The sequence below is a fragment of the Thunnus thynnus genome, chromosome 3 (assembly GCF_963924715.1).
Source record: "Thunnus thynnus chromosome 3, fThuThy2.1, whole genome shotgun sequence".
Taxonomy (NCBI): domain Eukaryota; kingdom Metazoa; phylum Chordata; class Actinopteri; order Scombriformes; family Scombridae; genus Thunnus; species Thunnus thynnus.
In genome coordinates this window covers 24,330,143-24,351,323 of record NC_089519.1, presented here as the reverse complement: position 1 = coordinate 24,351,323, position 21,181 = coordinate 24,330,143, and the positions used below count along the sequence as shown (strand labels likewise).

Genomic DNA, 21,181 nt, shown 5'->3' with positions numbered 1-21,181 from the left:
ACCTTCATTTTAAGTGAATTACCTCTTCTGGCACACACACACTTCGATATTGCTTCTATTGCTTGATTGTTATTGAAAGCTTAGCCTCATCTCAAAGAGGCTCATTCACCCTATTTACATATTTTAGATTTGAGCAGCCAACATGGAGTGTCAGATTGTGATTTTGAGTTTAACTGTAATCCACAAAGTATCGTTTAGCAGAAATTTTTATTGTTTTGTTTTTTTTTGTCATTTATATACATATACATCTGTATATATAGGGGGGCATTTGCGGATTGGTCATGGGTAGCCAACATGGTGTCCATGAGCGCCAATGAGTCGCCCGTTGGGAAGCTCTAAAAATAGCATGAGTCAGCAGTAGAGCTTGGACTAAAGATTGCCTAAATTCTTTTTTTTCAATAACACTTGCATTGATGTAGAAAACAACTACTTCATCATTCCTTATAACATTCTAAAAGCATCAATTTACTATGTATGTATAATTTATAACTTTGACCCGCTTCGACCCCGTCTTTGACCCTGTCTGGGTTAAAAGCGACCACCACAGAATCTGTCTAAGTCATAACAGTGAAAGAAGAAAGTGTAAGTCTCATTTGCAGAGCAATTGTGGCAATGACAAAGCGGCACAATTTAGAAAGGCACTTCAGTACATGCCACAAGACCTTCAATGCTAGCTACCCCCCAGGCAGCACATTACAGGTAGAAAAAAACCTGTGACTTGAAGGCTGCTTTGGGCAAACAGCAATTTTTTTTCACTAGGCCAGTGAAAGAATCCCAAGCAGCGATGGAAGATTTGTTTAGAGCTGCACATTTTTTGACAAAGAACAAGAAACCTTTTTCAGATGGCAATGTACTGAAAGGAGCAATGAAGGTAATCCCAAACACCTTTTTCAAAGACGAAAAGAATGGGCCCAAAGTCATCTCCGCTCTCTCTGACATCCAATTGGGGGCAAGTACGATCACCAGTCAACTATATATGTGTGTATAATGTATGTGTCAGCTATGCCTAAGAACTTGACAGAGCAGCTGGACCGAAATGTGAGCATCCAGTGTGATGAGACAATAGACACCAGCAGTACGTCACAGCTGGTCGTGTTTGTATGAATGGTGTTCCATGATTTCTTCACAAAAGAGGAACTCCTGACACTTCTGCCCCTGAAAAAAAGCAAGGGGATTGATATCTACGATGCATTGAAGGGGTATTTCGAGGAGGAAAAGCTGGTGTGTGTGACAACAGATGGTGCCCCCGCATTGACCGGCCGTCAGACAGGCTTCGTCTCACAATGCAAAAGTGACCCAGATTTCCCCAAATTTCTACATTACCACTGCATCATTCACCAGCGGGCAATATGTGCAGAAGTGATGGGCTTTGATCACGTAATAACTCCGGTCGTGAAAATCATACACAGCATCCGCTCCAAAGCTTAACAACACAGGTCATTCAAGGTTCTGTTGGAGAAGGTGTCAGTTGAATATGTTAAACCTGTTACTACACACTGACATCCGATGGCTCAGCAGGGGGAGGGTTTTGCAGCTTTTTTTTTAAAGTTTTGGGTGAAATCAAAGAGTTCAGGACGCCTCATTGCTTCAGGACACTGGACATTGCATTTCTAACAGACATTACTGGGAAACTGAACCATTTGAACTGTGAGCTGCAAGGCAAAGTTAAGACTGTCTCTGACATGATCAATGCTGTAAACACATTTAAAGATGGACATTTTCTCATAGCATTTACAGGGAAAGAAACTGCTGCACTTTCCCTCTGTGCAGTCCATGCTGAATGACAATGCTTCTGAATCTGGGGCCTTGGACAGGGCTGCAGAAAAGTACTCTCAACTCATAAATAGATTTGGGCAAGAGTTTGACAGGTTCTGGGACTTTGATAAGCTGGAGTCAGGTGTGTCATTCATTTCAAATCCTTTCATGGAAGTGGACATGAGATGCATTGCTGAGCAACTAAGTGCAGCATTCAACTTGGATGCTGGTGAGGTAGAGATGGAAATTCTCACGTTGCAAAGCGACATTCACCTCAAAGCCCATCAGGGCTCATCAAACTTTTGGTGCCTTGTGGACCCAGAAAAGTACAAATATTGTATGCACAGCAGCTATGAAAGTTGCCTGTCTTTTTCATTCAACCTATTTGTGTGAATCAGCCTTTTCTGATGTGAACTTCATTAAGAACAAACACAGAACACGCCTTGCTGATGCAAATCTAGAAGATTCAATCAGTTGCAGTGTCAAGTTATACCCCTGATTGCAGTGGACTTGTGATCAGTATGCAATGCCAAGCTTCCCACTAAAAGACCTTTACAGACCCATCAGGTGTTTACAGGTGTTTTCTTTTTAAACATCAAAAAAGGAGTTCAGGAACTTTAAACTCCAAATTATTGTACAGAAATGTGACAAATTTGATATTGTATGTCTTTCAAATGTTGAAAGAGATTAATTGTTGAGATTAACAGACAAATCAACAAACTTGCATGGTTGTTTTCCTATGATCACTTGGTAAAACATTATTAATAATGCTTTTGAGTAATCATTAACAGTAATCAGTGAACATAGACAAACAGTCTTCTAATATATGTAGTCTATTAAATGCATAATATTCAGTATCTAAAGATAAACCAAGGAAATTCATAGTATTTGGGAAGATTATATCAAACAAGTAGCCCTCCATATTACTCTCTACTCTTCAGGTAGCTCTCAGTCTCAAAAAGGTTTGTGACCCCTGGTATTGATCATATTAATCCAGTTGATAAATCCCAACCCAAAACCAAAAGCTTCCAAGACATGTATTAAAAAACCCCACTCTACCCTATCAAATGCTTTCTCCGCGTCAAGGGAGAAGGCTGCTACTGGGGTGCTTTCTTGACAGCTCATCCATATAAGATGGAGCAACCGTCTGAGGTTGTCTGAGGATGACCTCCCCTTCACAAACCCTACCTGGTCTTCATGAATAATATTTGGTAAAATATTCTCAAGCCTTATTGCCAGGACTTCAGTAAGCACTTTACAATCCACACTGACTAAACTGACAGGCTGAAAACTACCTGGATCGAATGGATCCTCATACTTTTTGAAGATCAATGATATTAGAGACTCATTAAATGTGTTTGGAAGCTGCCCTTGTGAAATTGACTCTGAATAAACTAAGTTAAAATACGTGCCCGCGTATCAATGTGTTTTTTAGAATACTCCACTGGGAAGCCATGTAATCCTGGAGATTTTCAGGGTTTCATGTATTGAATCGCTGCTCTAACTTCTGATTCCAAAATGGGGGCATCCAACTCCTCCACTTGATCTGAAGACATCTTAGTAATATTGATTTTAGAAAAAAATGCATTCAGCTTGTCTGGGTCTAAGCCTGTCTCTGAAGTATAGAGTTTTGAATAAAAGTTTTGAAACACCTGATTGATATCCATTATATTAGTGACTACCTCTCCCTTTTCATTTTTAATACCAGGAATTACATAGCAGGCCTCTTTTTGTTTGAGCTGTCCTGCCAATAGTATGTCTAATTTTTTTCCTCCCATTTTCATAGAAATTGGTTTTCAATCCATACAGAGCATATTCAGTATTGTTATAAATCTCATTTAAATCAAATGTCAAAGCACTCACTTATTTAAGTAATGGGTCACTATAACGATTTGCCAGTTGCTTTTCTTTTTCCTTTAGCTGAGATTCCAATTTTCTCAACTTCTCAGTGCTTTCTCTTTTTACTAGAGTATGCTATAATAGTACCCCTTATAAATGCTTTAGATGCCTCCCAGACTGTACCGATCATTTCAAAAAATCTCTTAAGGTCCTGAGACAATAATTGGTTAAATATTGAGTCTTGAAATAGAGATTAATTGAGTCTCCATGTATTTCTTTTGATAGTCTGTTTTTGCTGGTAGACAAAGTTCCACTGTTGCATGATCTATGAGAGGAATAACACCAATTTTGCATTTGTCATTAGATTCAATCATACTTTTAGATATTAAAAAATAATCTATTCTTGAGTGGGATTTATGCTTATGAGAGTAAAAAGTGTACTCCTTTTCTCTAGGGTTAATTAATCTCCAAATGTCCACTAAACCTAGATCTTTCATGAGTAGATATATTGCCAGTCTATCCTTAGGTATACTGTTATTATAGGTTGCTCAATCTAGGACACTATCCTGAATTTGGTTAAAGTCTCCACCCATCACTGTATGTCCATCAATAATGCCCCCTTGTAATTTATTCACTTTATGAAAAAATTAGCATCCTCTGTATTGGGAGCATATAGATTACATATATTTAACTTGATTATGACCTCCACACAGATGAGTTTCCCTGCCTCATCTTTGTTATTTTAATAATACAAAATTCAATTTCTTATGAACAAAAATTGCCACCCCATGCTTCTTACTGTTGAATGAGCTATAGAATACCTGCCCAACCCAATCTCTTTTAAGTTTAACCACCTCTGAGTCAACCAGGTGAGTTTCTTGGATAAATGCCAAATCGGTCTTTGAGAGTTTAGATAACTTAAACATTTCCTCCTCTTTAACCGGGTCCTTTACACTATTAATATTCAAAGAAAGTATCCTTACATACTTAGCCATAAACAATATTTTGTGTTTTACATAAAGGAGCTTTAAACAGTGGAAGACAAATAGATCTAACCTAATTATGAATACGTTTCTGTGCTGTCCAACTTAAACACAATTCTCTTCCCTGTGCAATAAGCTGTTGCACACATTCTCATAATTACAATAAAATAAACCAACTCTGAAACAATAACAATAAAGTGGCCTTTTGGAGAGTTGCTTGAAGCTCTGTCAGTACATTTGTAGCGATAGCTGGTGCGCCACTAGCCGTATTAGCATAGCGAATGCCTTGTTTAGCAAATCTTGGTTTGGAGCTCGACGTTGCCATCTCCTTGGTTTTATTACACAATTTTAAATGTGGGTTAAGTTACCTGCACAATGCTTCTTCACCTTTTCACTCAGTGTTATTCTTAATTGTAGTGGAGATTTCTATCGAATTAGGACCAAATTGAGTGATTTTTCGGGAGAGTAGTTCTGAGCAACCATCTTGGTCAGCGGTCCCACGTGACTCTAATTGGACATTTTGAACAAAGTGGAGGCTGCAAAGGGCATGAAATCATTTGTTTAAAGGATAACACTGCACATCAGTGGATATTATAAGCAGTAGATTGTAATGATCTACATTTGAGATGCATGTTGTTTTTTTATTGATACCTCTGTGTTTGATATACAGTATGTAGATAGTTAAATAATGTTGTATGGTCACTTAAAAGTAGAATGGCTTGTTTAACATGGTTGTAAACATAACACTTCAACAAAAAATGATTTGTAACTTACTGTTTTAAATATTGCTTGTGTAATGTGTGACATTTTATGTTACAATTAAGCTTTCTTTGGGAAAATGGTTGGGGAGTGAGGGTTTTACTGCTTTGAAATTTAGGTTGAAAAGTACTTTGTTTTGGAATATTCTAAAGGCATACTTATTAACCGACCATTCACTGGAGAAGAATGAAAATAATAATCCAGTTTCATACCTTCTTTGCCACCATTTTAATTGGAATACTGTGGCAATCAAGTTGTGAAAAACTCCACACATGTACAATTTGTAATTAAATCTGCACTGGAGCTACTTCTACAACCTCTAACTTAAATGGACTTTAAATCGGAGCTATGTATTCCCTTTTGCCAGTCAGTTGTTCATTAGATGGGTGTCAAGTCATTTAGTAGCACAAGGGTTTTCTTTTCATTGGAAAATCAAAGAGAACATTTGAACATCAATCCAATTCATTACCTAACATTTGCTAATCTCTTCGTCTGTCATTACCTCACTAAATAAGCACATAAACAAAGTAATAAAGAGAAAAGCAATATAAAGAAGGCATGTTGAAGAGATCACAGTGTAGTTATAGCAGATGGTAAGAGTTTTTTTCTAAAACAAGAGGCTATCATAGGAATGTACTTGTCTTGAAAATCTCCACCAACACAGTTATGTTTTATGACAATATGACATATACCTGTGTTTCTGTTTCTTCAGGTCGTTCATTCAAGCCAAGCTGCTGCAAAGCCCAGAAATCTCTGGAGTTCATCCCAATAAACCTGCACACCCAGAGGATGAGGGTGACGTGCCCCAGAAAAACAGGTATTACGCTACAATCTAAGACTTATTATTACACTTGAAAGTGTTTCCAGACCTACTCAAAAACAAGTTTGTTAAGTAGAGAAAAGCGCTATTTGACCTGAATCATTGGTCCACTTGTAATGTACAGTGCAACTTCTGAATAAAACGAGCAGGCACTGTGGGAAGGCAGTTTCATTTGATTTATATAAGCTGAAGCTGCTGTGGTTTTCACCTGCTGTTGTCTTTCTATGCCTCACTCCTCCATCTGTCAGAGATGCTCAGAGGGCTCAGACAGTGTAGTTCTAGGTCATCACCAAAGCTGAAAGGTGAGAATTAACTTGGCCTGCGAAAGATAGATAAATCGCTAATTAGGCCCTTTGCGTTTTTTCGTAGAGAAAGACTAGGCTGTCACCTCCACCACTGCTCTCTAGCTGGCAGGGGCTGTTATTGCCCTGGAACTGTCTCTGTGTATTAAGGTGACTAACTGCTGCCTGGCTATCTATGAGTGGGCTCCATTTCAACTATACACTAGATGATTGATGGGAAGTTGAAGACAGACAAACGTTGACATAAACTGTAGTTACTTCAGTGAAGACATCAGGGATGACAAATTAAATAAGTTAAATCAAGACATCATACAACCCTGCCACTGTCTTGTTCTGTCTAAGGCAGGAAAAGGGGGGAAATCAAGATAGAGCAAGCCTTAAAGGTGTTTGTCAATAGATTGATAGACACTGTGATAATTACCCTCTGTGGGCCCAATTCATACCTTGACTCAGTTCCAGACTGTGGTGCTTCAACTGATGTGTCTGAGTGTGTAAACTCCATATACAGTAGGTCCCAGAGTACCTGAAGTTATACACACTCGGCTTCATGATGTTAATAAAGAAATCTACAAAATATAAAAAAGCAGTGATTCCAAAGAGCATATAAACAGCATAGTCAAGTTATGATCTGTATAACGCAAATAAAGTAAATCTTTAAAAATTATATCAACCTCAGTCTATTGAATGTTTCACTGAATGCACTTTTAGCCTATAGGGCTTCTCCCCTTATTTCTTATTAGTATCTTAAACATGTGGTGCATCTTCCTACATAAAAGTCAGTTAAATGTGTATGGTATCATGAAAAGAGACATCATCACCAGATACATGCTGTGTGTAGAAAATCATTCAAGATGAGATTTAACATGAGCCATTCATCATACTGAGCAATCATCCATGATATATATACATATATAGATACTGTGTATACTATATATCATGGTACAGTAGTCATCTATAAAAAGAAAGCTCCCCTAATGGATGGCTGCTCAGCCCAGCATGATGAATGACGGTTTCACCGGGTGTAAGATCCAAACCATAGACTGTCAACAAAACCCACAGTTTTATCCATGAACTAAATGTATATACTGTATCAATGTACACAAACATCTATCCATATCATCTTTTATGTATCAGTGTATCCAAGGAATTTGTTTCCTGGGTTTATTCTGGCCAGGGACCTTTACTACATGTCATAAACATCAGTGACCGTCTGACAGTGACTGGTTCGGGTGAGTTGTGCTAGAACAGAACTTGTTTATATGACATGTCATCTGACCACGTCGGAAGGAAAAAGTGTTTATAGTTGTTCTGAAGGTGGCAAGAAAAGCCAGCGTTCATAGAGAGTTTAAATATGGGGATAGCAGTGCAAATTTTTAGACAGTCTCTCCTGGAAGGCATTCATAGTGTTGCACTTGGTTGTAAACAATAAAAGTGAAATGATTAGTTGTGTAACAAATGAAAAAAAGAGAGCTTGAGAGAGAAAAAACCCTGCATGCCTTCTCACCTCCTGGCAGGTCTGCAGAGGACACCGGCACCTGTAGGCAAAAATCAAAGCCTCCCCCCACAGTAAACAGCTTACAAGAAGGTTGTAACAAAATTCCCATTTATTCTGAATATGAGGCTACTGTATTTTCTAGTCTTAATTCATTTACTGCATTAACCTTACAGTAGTCTTGTTTGATAGTGGATTGCAATAAAGTTGCACATTTTGTTCTATTTAAAAAGTAAAAACAACACATGGAATAAATTATTGCAATCAATCAGGTAAAGGAAACATTGGAGCTGAGTTTCAGTTTCCAACAGTAGTTAAATGCTCTATTGTTCCATTTGATTTTCTGAAGTGATGCATTTCCTTGAGTTAAGCTATGCAATTCACTGAACAATGCTAAACCATTTATCATCATTTTGTGTATTGTTCATCTAATAAGAAAAGAAAAAACTGAAAAACTACTTTGAACCCAAGACAGTCTTCATTTTGTTTTGCTGAGAATGGCTGTCTTCAGTCTCCAAAATGACAACTGAAAAATATTTCCAGCTTAAAAAGCTCAACTTGGCAAAAATGAACAGAAATCATTGTTCAGCATTCATTTGGGTCAAGTAAAAGGATGTTTTGTCATTGTTTAACAGGATTGTGCAGTGGTTTAAGTTTAAATTATAACCACTCATCTCGACTGCCACAATCAATTTCCTCTTTTAGAAACCAACTGTCCACTCAGTACTTAAACAGCTTGTTCTGCTGTTGGTTTATTGGGAAAGGACTGTGTGAGAGGAAGAGCAGGCAAATCAAGCTCAAATTGGTCATTGTGCTTGATGTTCTGAAACCCGCCATTGTATTTCAGTTTACTTCTGCTGTGGGAGAACCAATTAAGGGAACTTGGACATCTGAAAACTCCAGGGGCCAAAAGTGTTGCGGACAGGCACAGGGATAATTAATGGAAGAAGCAGTGGGTTGAAGCAAAGCCCCCACATCAAACCACTATTGGTCTATTGTGGTGTTGTTAGGGGACGGGAGTCTGTTGGCCACACTGTCATTCACATCTCTGTGGCAACACTTGGAGCTGTATTGTGTCATTAATTTCTATTTTCAACAATTTTTCAAGCAGTGTTTCCTGTGGTAGAAGCTTTGCACTGTTGCTTTCCCAGGGGTGTTCATTAACTGACCTGGCACTAAACCACACCAAAATATTCACCCCCATAATCCCCCTTGCACCCCCTTTCCCTCCTCCCTGTTTTTCTGATTTAATTGTCAGCCTCATCCATTACTCATTCAAAACAAGGCCTGTTCTAAGCACCTCTGTGCCCGCCTAGCCGTCTGTGAAGTGTTTATTTACTTTTGACGGCAGTGTGCAAATTGGAATGAGGCGCTGTGACATTGGCCGTCCTTCTGGTTCAACATGGGACCAACGCTACGCTGAGACCAAACGATAGCTGGAGAGGGAGGAATAGCAATAGCGTGATACGGACACAATATAAATCATTCTCAAATATCTATCTATGCCTCAAAGAAAATGCACTAACAGAGTGCAGAATAGTGTCATGCCACTTTGTGTACATGCATATGAAGTATCTGTGGGTGAAAATAGTTTGTGCATGTGTGTATTTATTACATCATGCCATCTCTGTATGTTGGTGGAAACCCCCACCGTGTAACTTTTGCATTTAAATGTGTCTGGAACATCTGCATGGCATATTCATAAATACTGAATCATTCCTCCTGCCAGGTGTCATTAACTGTTTATATAACACTTGTTGGAGGAATTGCTGTAGAGGATATTTTTGCAAAATACCAAATTCATTTAAGTGTATTTTAATTAGGGAAACACACTATGAAGGGTATAATCAATTTTCTTGAATTCCCTTTTTTCACCTCAAGGTCTTCCAGTGTTGATGTTTCCCTGGTGCTGAATGATACAGCTCAGCATTGTAAAATCCTATCAACTCTTATTTCCTCTTTTTACAGATGCATTCTATGACATTGTCACTGTCGGTGCTCCTGCTGCCCACTTCCAGGGCTTCAAGTGTAGTGGTGGTCTGCAGCGTCTCCTTAGCAGATATGAAGCAGAGAAAAAAAGGTAGGAAAAAACACTTAGCAAACACTTACAATATGGAGGCAGAGAAGAACATGAATGATTTAATACAGAACACATGCTGAGATGGTAACAGGCTTGTATTGACAAAATAATTTAACTTGGGAATAATTGATAGTGACAGAAAATTTTGTCCCTGGAACTATGGACTTGATTTTCCCAGCCCCATACAGTTACTTACAGCCAGGCTGTGCTGAATTTAGACTGGAGCTCCACTGCTTCTGACAGCTCAATTTGACTGGAGGCAACAGGCATGATGGAAAAGGTTTGTTGAGTCAGAAGTTCCTCTGTATTGGTTCTTTTTCCTGGCAAGCTTTTTTTTTCCTTCTCCTGAAGTTGTAACTTCTCACTGAAGAGCCACACATTTTGTTAAAACCTCCCAGCTGCAAGCTGGAGCTCATTCTTACAATGCAGTTTAATTCAAAACCAAATGGTCAGATCAACTTTCTGTGAAAAATTGGGAAATGTCTCAGCTGACGTGATGAATGGTGATAACAGTGTAACAACAGAAATTATGAGATGCATGTAGTGTACTTAAACAGCAATCCATTAAAAATGACTCCCAAACTAGCCAACAATAATCAAAGTTGTGATCACTCCTAAATATTTCATATGTAATCCTAAACCTAAAAAATCATATTGTTCAAAGAAAAGAAGACTGAGTTATGTACTGGCGCTGCTCAGACCAGTTCTCAAACTAAAGATATTTTATGATTTGTTCTCACTGACAAACAGGGAGTCTCTCAGATTGAGTTTTTCTGTTAGATTGAGTTCAGTCTGTGGCTGTGTACCAGCTCTCTGCTTGATTGCTTGATGGGAAAAATATGCTTTGTGTGTTTCCCTTACTGACCGACACTGCTAGCTCCACAAACACTCGAGGCTGACCGAATGAAATGAGACCATACCACTATGATTGTATTATACACACAAAGATACAAAGATAAACGTAAACACACACACAGAACACCATGCGCAGGTGCACCCTGGGGCAACATACTGTATCCATATAACTTCCTCGTACCTGAGATCAGCAGTATCTGTCACTGGAATTCAGTATGTGGTCACTTGAGTGATGCCAGAAGAAATGAAGGGTGATTTTTCCCAAAGCTCCCCATAGAGTGCAAAGTCATTACAGACCATGCCAGATCCAATTAGTTACAGAGTTTGCAGCTCAAGAAAGAGGGGAAGAGAGGCAAGATGGAGAGGGGTGAGGTGAGGGTATAAAGTGGATAAGTTGATGCAGGAAAATAGTTTGGGGTCTGTGCTGATAAAAAAAGAAAGAAAGAAAGAACTTCTTTACGCCAAAATGCACAAGTGAATTTGCTGAAGATGGTCAGTTTTATCTGCTAGCATGAACTATGATAAGGTTGGCATATTTTCGAGAATCCACTGAAGTGAAATCATTTTCTTTGAATGAGAGATTAGACTTCAGAAAGAATTCTCCTGGGAGACAGAGCTTTTTGTTTCATATTTGACTTAGCTAATGACTCACTGTAGCTTAAATTTTCCAATTTTCCGCCTGGCTAACTTACTACGGCCTGCACTGAGCCTTATCCATGTTTGACCTGAAATGCAGTCATTTGTCAGTCAACGTCAGAAATGGGAATAAATGCTGTTTCTCTGTGATTTCAGAGAATATTCGAAGTGGCCATTGTAACAGAGGTGTGTGTTTACCATTGAAGGACATTCATTATTTCATTGTTTAATTTGCTTTTGTTTTGCATACACTAAATGCCTGACCAAATATTTAGCCTAGAAGGACCTGATGAGGTTTTTTTGTTGTGTGCGAATGTGAAATACTGTAGTCCAGCTGAATCACTTAAAGGCGCAGTGTGTAGAATTTAGTGGCATCTAGTGTATAAATCACCTGAAAATGAGAATAGCTGTGTTTTCTTTACCTTAGAATGAGCCCTTTATATCTGCATAAGGAGCAGGTCCTCTTCTACGAAGACCGCCATGTTTCTACAGTTGCTCAGAATGGACAAACCAAACACTGGCTCTAGAGAGGGCCTTTCGCATTTTTCGCGACCACCGTAGGTTTCCCTACATGCTTTGAAGGGGAGGGGGAGTAGGGGGCTATTCAGGTTGTTGTAATCTGCAACCTCACCACTAGATGCCACTAAATCCTACACACTGCTCCTCTAATTGCACAGCAAGTCAAGCTTATTTAAGCAGTGATACATGTGTGCGTGTGCACACAAACACACACACACTCTCGTTATACTTCTCCAAGTATGTCGCCTCGCCTTTCAGAGCCAGCCTTTTGTAATCACATTTGATTAAAAAGGGAACAATCGGCGAGATGTGAGACTTGGCTGTTCAATGTGATATTAATTCATCAAAGAGACGATGGAAAAGGATTGAGGAAGGGAAAAAAGGAAAAGCACAGAGGTGTTACCAGGAGGGCAATAAAAGAGCTATTCGTCTTTGTTCCCTGGACACTAGGAGAGAGGGGGGGTTCTTTCCAGATCCATTAAAAACCTGCATTGGCCAAACTTGGCAATGACCAGAGTATGCAATGTGGTTTGTCTCTCAGGACAGGCCAGGAAAGAGTTTAATCAATAGCTACACTTAGTATTCCTCCAGAAGCCCTGTACATGTACACACAGGGCAAGAGCATTTATCTTTCATTAATGCATGCAGTCCCAGTTAAATGGCTGTTTTAAAAGTCACTGGATTTTTATCCGTTTTTAATTGAACCCTATAGACATAGCTGTGGATTTGCTGAGGTGGTCTAATCTTTCATTAACAGCCTCTTTTGAATTATTCAGCTAATCTGCATAATGATTCAACACTCTTTTTTTGGAGACAGGTTTTATGTGCCCTGAACATTGCCAATTTTTTCCTACCTGGACTGATAGTGTGCAAGTGTCTGTGTGTGTCTTTGTTGCACATGTATTGGAGCAGGAGATATGTTTTTGACCTGCATACAGTTTACATTTCCAGTAGAATGGTAGGCAGACCGTGTTTTGTAGGGTCAGTTGTACTTAAGTTAGTGCAGAAGCTGTGCAGCAGAGTTCCTCTCTACATGTGTCTTTGAATTCTGTCACAGAGAGGAAGGAAGCACTGTCATTTTGCCAGGCCTCCTGGTCAAGCAGAACTGCCAAATGACACATTTCTGGGACGCAGAGAGTAGTTGAAACTACATCGCACACACTTAATAGAGTCTCTTGGGACCGATGTTCAGATTTAATGTGACTAGCAGCATGTTGTCCAACAAAATAACTTCCTCCCAGGATTACTGTGTGTCTGAGAGACACGACATTGGCAGTAGCATGCCGATGGACAGCAGCTTGTTAATACTTTGCCTGCTCTGGAGTCAGCCTGGTCCAGGTTCTGTGGGTGATGGAGAGGGACGCTGGCAGTAGCCTTGAGGCTTATCTGGTCTCAGATCAGCATTTCTAACTTGTGTCTGAATCACTGAGGAAAAGCTTGGCTTTTATCCTTAGAATTGATGTGAGATTAGTGCCCAATGGAAGATTCAACAACAGATGGAGATTGGCAGTTAAAAGAATCTGGTTTGAGATCAGCATGTATCTATAGTAGACTATACTTTTTAACTGTGGCCATGCGGGAATGGCCTGGTGTAAGAACTATGATAAGAGTGTGCTGTCTAAATGACGAAGGAGGCTTTGGCAGTCACCTGGAGTGCTGCAGGGCTCTGTGCTGACGTAGCTGCATTTTACTCCTGCTGGCTGTCAGCAGCAGGCCACAAGCTCTTCATTAATTTTTCTCTCCATTATTAATTAGCCATGCGCCGGAGATGCCGGCTTAATTAGGCCGCTGGGCCCGGTGGTTTTCTCCCCCTCAGTACTGTTATAACCAATTCCTATTGATCATTTAGTAAAACCAAGGAGGAAGTTTGTCCTGGACACACCACTAGTATTAGTAAAATCCGTTAGTAGTCTGGAGTCTCCTAGTTTACCTGATGATGTGATCCCCCACTTAAGCAACGTTTAAGCATATGGATGGCTGCTTTTTCCTGGAAATCCAGTGTTTTGCAACTATTTGAAACCTGAAATCTGACATGAAACGTGATAATTTCACAGTGCAGGTGTAAAGGGCAGTCCAGTGTAGCATGCATATTGTAAAAAGGGAGTGGCAGCACACCTTCGGTATTTTCATGGTTAGAGGTGCTTGTGCACACAGTGCACACATGGAAATGATGTGGGATTAAGAAGAATATATTATCATACATTATCAGTGTGTGTTGGGGTCTGGCAGCAATCTTTTCTAAAGGCATTGCTCTCCCCACAATGACGCACTGATGTCATGTAATGGAGTCGGGAGGGGCTTGACCCAAGAGGAAACTAATATTCTCTCACAGGAAGTGGAATGAAATGTTGCAAATGTACACCAGTCCAAATGTACCTCTAATGCAGGATGATGTCTTTTTTTTTTTTTTCTTTGTTTTTTTTTTTTTTTTAATTCAAATGTAGTTTCTGAACATATTGAAAATCTGGTAGTCACCCTGTTGACTGTGTGTAATGATGCACAATTTTATTTGGAATCCCAATGGCCGCATTCAAGTTGTTTATATGCACCAATAATGTAACTACTGCCAGTCAGGAAATGAAACAGTTATCTCTGCAGGCTTTTACATGGCTGTGTGATCGTAATGACGCAAGATGTAATTCACAAATAATTGTGGAGTTTTAATAAGAAGTTCTTTTTTCCTGTCACACCAAACTTACATTTAACCAGTAAAGTTATATGACCAGTCATGATTCTGCTCTACCCCATCATGCTGTTCATCACAGCCACAGGTTAACTTTTACTGCATGTGTCTGGAGGATATCAGTCTTCAACTGCTGTTTATTTGTGCTTCATAAACTGGGCTGCTGTGTAGATCTGGCACACATAATTGAAGTTTGACAAAGTGCGTCACTCGAATTAGAGACTTCAGAATGGAAAACAAACCTGCAACCTTCAGAAGGCTTTATAGGGAGTTAATGAGCTAAAAGAGGAGGTCTCGATACATGCAAGCTGTTCAGGATAAGAGATGCTGGTAAAAATCAAATATTAAACTTTTGTCTGCTTTCCTGGAATTGGTGCCACAATTGGAGAATAACTGTTTTCCCTGTGCAGTTAGATAAAGTCTGCTGGTAAGAAGTTTGAATGATAATGAAACAGACAAGCAAAACATAGATACATGGATATGTGATTTTAGAGACATCCATAAGATCTACACTAATTTAAGTGACAATATCACAAAACATGGATACACCATGTGCAGTGCACTCTTGACTTTCTCCGAGCAGGCAGGTGGGTGTGCTTGGATGTGGTTTTGCTGGTCACTATTAACTGAGATAATGAGTCCTAATATATAATTTTGTATGTGCTGTGTAATGGAGTTTGCAGAAATAAGCCTCTTTGATCTACTATAGCTGTAATTTGAGATAGCCAACTGAAATAAAATGTGTGGGCACATTAGGAAGTCCTACTCATGAGACTGAAAATCTGCATACATGTAGGTGTTTACTAACATGCAAGAAATCTGAGTTTCACTGATCTTCACTTCACACCGTGGTGCAGAGAAATTGAGCTTGTGTATCATGTGTATATGGTTAAAACACTTAAAAGACAATCTAATAGTCTGATATGTTTGTGTGGTCCATTGAGGGGGGAAAAGGGGAAAACCAGTTCAGTTGTTATGCTCCACATGTATGTGAATGTAAACTGATGAGCCTCTTTGGTCTGTTGTCATATACATAAATATTCATGGGTAGCATGCAGACTGTAAAGTGTACATAATCAGTGGACAAATGGCTCCCATTCACATTATGAATATTGGTAAACATTTGTATACTGTATACAACGATTGTAAACAATAAAAGCAAAACTTGTTCCCAGTACTGCCTCAGTTGCCAGTATAAGGAGCCTCTAACAGCAAACGAAACCCTATAGTAGCCGTAGTAATTATGACTGGTGCAAAGGAGATCAGGTGACGTTATTATAGTGTGACAAAGTCCGCAGAGCAAGGAGTTTGGGGTGGATGGTTAACAAAATGTCGGACTTAAACACGGGATGCCGCAGTTTGTTTCTTGTTTTCATTTAAAATTGGTTTCTTTTAATCATGACCACAGTCGTTCCTTAACCTTAACCACGTGGTTATTATTGTAACATTCACCATAGCATTTTCACATCATAAAACACATTTTTGGGTTTTGGAAAGCACAGATAAATTATGTTGTCGTTCTGATGACTGCATCAGATCAGAAAAGGCCTCTGTGTGTTGTTCTAAAGGGCATTTACAAACGACATGCTTTGCCATTTAATTTGGAGAATGTGAAAACATACAAAGATCCATTCAACCTTTTATTTTATTTTCCAAGGGTTTTTTTGTCTTTGTGATTGTTACAGATAATTTAGCGCTACAAGGCAAATGAAAACAATAGATACCAAACATTTAAAATGGTGTAACTAAATGGCAAGTGATAAGAACATAATGTTTAACTTAGAAGTAATGCATCCAGATTTCAACAAGAAATAGGACTCCTTACAAACAAACAGTAAATAAGTTCTTCTTGGAGCTCCTTTAAACAAAAGCAAAGGATTTAGGCAGAGGGAGGCCTTTTATGAGTTCAGGTCTGCTGTGAGTCAGCTTGAGGCTAAGTCCTGCCAACCTAAGACCTAGATGGGTGGGAGGATTTTCTTCTCCTGTATTTATTTGTTAATTTATCATTCAGTCCAACAGCATCACAAACTATGGCCTCAGTCATTACCGGAGGGTTCAGTCACCATCTCTCTCAACAAAACAGATATAAGCTTTAGAAAAGGAGTATTTATTGCAGGGCTGTTGGAATCGATTATATTGTGCAATCTTTGTGCCCACCCCCTGTTTTATTGGCACCATGTCTTAAAAACTTGGCACATACCACTTCCAAATTACAACAGGGCTGAGAAACATGCCCAAGTCTTGAAGTGACAATCAGTTCCTCGTGTGCAGCCTCCCCTTTGGCCTTTCATCAAGTTTGCATTCACAGATTTATGCTGTATTACCTTTTCGTGGTTTGCCGTCTTGGTAGACCCGTTTGGACTGACAGCAATGCTGATGAGGCAATTAAAGTTCCTTGCCTTATCCAGCCTTAGAGTGGGATCAATTCTGTCCTCTAGCATCAGGTGGCAGGTCTCAACATTCATTATTGCCTGCATAGGCCCCCCTAATGGGATTGGATTTGTACTTATGAGTCAACAGGGCTGCTATTGAATCTCAGTCGCTGAGGCAATTGTCCTCTTCCAATAACTTTCTCCTTTGCTTCTTTTCTGGAGTATCTCTATTGTTGCAGTCCGCTAGGATTTTTTTTCTTGAGTTCTGCCTAATGTAGTAAGACGAATGTAAGCTCACAGGGGATGAAAGGGTTTTACAGACTTTACTTTGTTGCAGTAGATTATTCAATTTTGGACTTCTTTGTGGCTGAAATCTTAGCATTTGAAGGTATGACTATGAAAGTGGGGATAACAGAGGTTTGCAAATAGAAATGGTGGTGTTCTGTGTGGTTCAGTATTTCACACTGTTTGCCCTGTGTCTCCTTCTCACTTAGTGATTCCTTTGATTAGCTTTGAGCTTGTGGGTGGTAGTTCTCTGGGGGGCTCATTAGCTGTAATGACAAGGCCAAGATTTTAAAGTTAGCCAGTCAAAGACATAGTTAGTGGCTAGTACCTACTACACCTAATTTCTTAAGGCCTTCAGATTTTCACACTTATTGATACATCAGATACTGATATTCCACACAGGGGGACTTCTAAAGAAGCACTTTCTTTCCCTTGCTGCAAAATATTAGGAGCACTGCAAAGAATATCATATTATGCCAGCCCTTTGTATGTGTCCCTCCTTTTCCTCTCTCATACACTCTCGCTCACTCTTATGTCAATTATGCCTTAGGATCTGGCTCTGGGGTCTGGCCTACATAGAGGCTTGCAGAGCTGACTCTAAACTAGCTGGGAGGGGTGCAAATGACTGCCTCGCTTCACGCTACATCTGATGGCAGGAAGTCAGTGGAAACTCATTGAAAGTCACTGGAACTTTACCCGAGGAGAATGTTTGATTGGAGTGATTTGCCCTGAATCCAGGAACTGACAAAAGGTGTTTTTGTCTGAGATTAAATAGCTCCGTAGAAATGAAGAAAGGATTAATTATTCATAAAGCTAAAATGGGTTGACATTGGACTGCAGGTCCAATTTGACAGTTCAGTCTGGAAACCTGGAAAGTGTTGCTGCTGTACGTTTTCAAGGCAGCAAAAGTAGCAACACGTAATAAAATGAACTCAGACATTGAGTATGACATAACATAATGTTTATCGTCAATAAAATCCTTTGTAATTCAGCTGTTTGTCATTACTTGACCTCAACACAATTAATAGCCATTTGACATTGTAAAATGATAATCAGATAATCAATGTATAACAGATTTCTGAGCAGAAGTAAAAAGAGTTTATGTGACACGTTTCTACTGTGGTTAGATAAGAATAGGAGTATAATACTGCTTCTGCAGTATATATCAGTATATATCAGTCCCCCTCCTCAAGATCCAGAGCCACATCATATTTAATTTTATTTATCTAGTCAGTGATTGATTTTCACCTGGGATGCAAGATAAATACAACTAACTGTTCACTGTTATTCACAGCAGTGCACTGTGGCTTAAATTTAGGAGTTTTATGCAGAGTTTAGAGCTTTTAAGTGTGCAAGGCTACAAGGAGTGTTGCGTCACATGCTCCACAACAACAAAATGTGTCAGAAGGAATCATGTTCTAATCATATAAATATTTAAAGTGTTCAGTCAGTAAGGCAGCGTTCAGACTGACTTTAGCCCTGCATGAAAAAGTCAGTCCTCTCATTCATTCGAGTGGGACCAGTCTGTCATAATAGTGGGCGTGCCAATGCAGACAGCTCCAGCAAAAGGGTGCATCATTGTCAAAAGTTGAACCTGGCTCAACTTTTGCCACAATGTGACATCATTCAGCAAAGCGTTGCAGTGGCCAATAAAATACTTACAAGGTAGATTACTTAACGTAAAACGTGAAAGCCATATTTCTACTGTTTCCCTGGTGATTGTTGCAACAAAAGATTAAATAATCGCTGGTGTGATAATACTCCATATTTGTAAAATTCTGTTTTTTAGCTTCATAAAACACTGTGCTGTGTTTAGGTGTCTGATAAGCTTTAAAAATCATGGATCAATTACTCAAACTGGACTTCATGGATCGTCAATGTCTGTCTGTCAATGTCTCATTGGTACCTGAAGAAACACTCCCACACCATTGCCCCATTGTTTTAACACAGGGCTGTTATCAGTATAAATGGTATTTTAAAATGTTACACAACAATAAAAGTCCTTGTTAGAGATGCTATACATGGTTATGACCACAAAACATAGTGGCACAGGGTTGGAAAAGCATTACAATTCAATCATACCTTGCAGGAAAAAAACAAAACCCTGTTCTTGTGTGGTATTTTTTTTATTTTGTTTTTGTGTGTGTGTGTGTGTCAGCATTTATCTTGGCCGCCAGATGGAGCAGGTCAACCAGTTCATGCTACAGTGAAACTTCAACTATTAAGTGTTGACTCTTCTAGTTTTGGCAAATGCCAGTGACACTAAGAAACCAGTAGCTCTAATCTAAAAAAAAAACAGGGGATGAGCTTCTGTCCAGTGCAGCTACATTTTCATTGCAAGCAATTATGGACCATATCTTTTCCAGTCAGATTTTGGCCACTTTTGTATGTAGCCTTAGAACTGACGTATCCGGTCCATGAAAATAAAACTGCAGCGCTATATGTCAAAAATTAATGTATTTTTTCCTCCACTACAGCTTCAGCACTGCCTACCAGTGTATCTACTACTCCCCAGAGCACACAGCCAAAGCTCAGGAGGTACTCAGCACCATGAGCCTCCTCCAGCCCCTCATCACAAGCTTAGCGGACCAGCTCCTCCAGGCTGCCCAGGAGCACTCTTCCCCTGGACTGAGGGATGCACTCAAGAACCTCTCTGACAAGGTGAGGCAAACCCTCCTCCCACCCACCCTCACTTCCATCTCGACTATCCCTTTATTCTTCTTGTCCTCAAGCTGCTGCAATAGACAAAGCACCTCCTCACCAAACATGGTCAGGTAATGCCAGAGGAAGAGGACAGAAAGAACAACTTAATTATTCGTTCAGGGGTTCTGCTTCTAAGCCTATAACACTCAGAGGAGTGAGACAAGAGTAACTTGGAACTAGTCTTGGTAAATTGCTTTGTTAGTTTCATTGCAAACAAAGGCTGTGAAATTTTATGAATTCTCAAAGTTATTTTAGAACTTGAAATCCATCAGACGCTTTGACACAGTTGTACGCACACTAAACAGACAACCTCAGGAAAAATCCATAACTCATCATAAAAACGCCAAACTAACAAAAGTGAATAGCAGCATGGAGGTTTATGGAATTGAGGCGTTTTTATCAGTATAATTAATGAATTACATCTGGTGCTGTCAGATTGCAATCTGTTGTGGGAGAGATTGTTTTTGCCACAGTGGAATAGAGCCCAATCAGCCTGCTTAATTGGTACATTCGCTCTGTCACCGCTTCCTCTCATCCTTGATTAGACACGCACACATTGGCCAAGTAAACCCCTGGCCTGGTCAGCACAAGCAGGGCTGGTCTCTGATTAAAATCTCAAGCTGTGTTTGTGAGCGTGTGTGTGGACCAAGTATTCCCCGTGTTGTGGGGACATGAATCTGTTTTACACAGTCATGTTGTGGGCACTCACAAAAAGCAAGTCCCCTTAACATAAGTCATTAGGGTTTAAAGTTTAGGGTTATGTTAAGGTTAGGGTTAGGGGTTAGACAAGTAGTGGTTATGCTTAAGGTTAGGGTAAGTCTCCAGGAAATGAATGTAATGTCATGTCAATGTAATGTCTTCTGAAATGATGGAAACACGACTGTGGGTGTGAGTGTGGGTGTGAGTGTGTGTGGTTGAGGTTGGTGTAATAGTGAAACTGTGGGCTTGTGTGGGTTTAAAAGCTGATGCTCAAGTCACATCACTTTCTTCAAGCCCCAAAGCCTCCAATCATGAACAGCATTTCATATCAATATTTATCCATCTCAACATCTTTCTATGTGTATTCATATACACGCAGACACATACTCACACACAAGT

The 21,181-nt window shown here is 39.6% G+C and overlaps 1 protein-coding gene across 10 annotated transcripts in view; it reads left to right on the top strand.

Moving 5' to 3' along the window:
• The window catches only part of inpp4b (inositol polyphosphate-4-phosphatase type II B), a 263,968-nt gene that overhangs the window by 210,056 nt on the left and 32,731 nt on the right, over nucleotides 1–21,181 (top strand). For all 10 annotated transcript variants that reach the window (XM_067584920.1, XM_067584918.1, XM_067584919.1 and 7 more), the window contains 3 exons: nucleotides 6,049–6,153; nucleotides 9,919–10,030; nucleotides 19,858–20,041. In XM_067584920.1, the coding sequence (XP_067441021.1) occupies nucleotides 6,049–6,153; nucleotides 9,919–10,030; nucleotides 19,858–20,041 (401 nt within the window). The remainder of the gene's footprint in view (nucleotides 1–6,048; nucleotides 6,154–9,918; nucleotides 10,031–19,857; nucleotides 20,042–21,181) is intronic.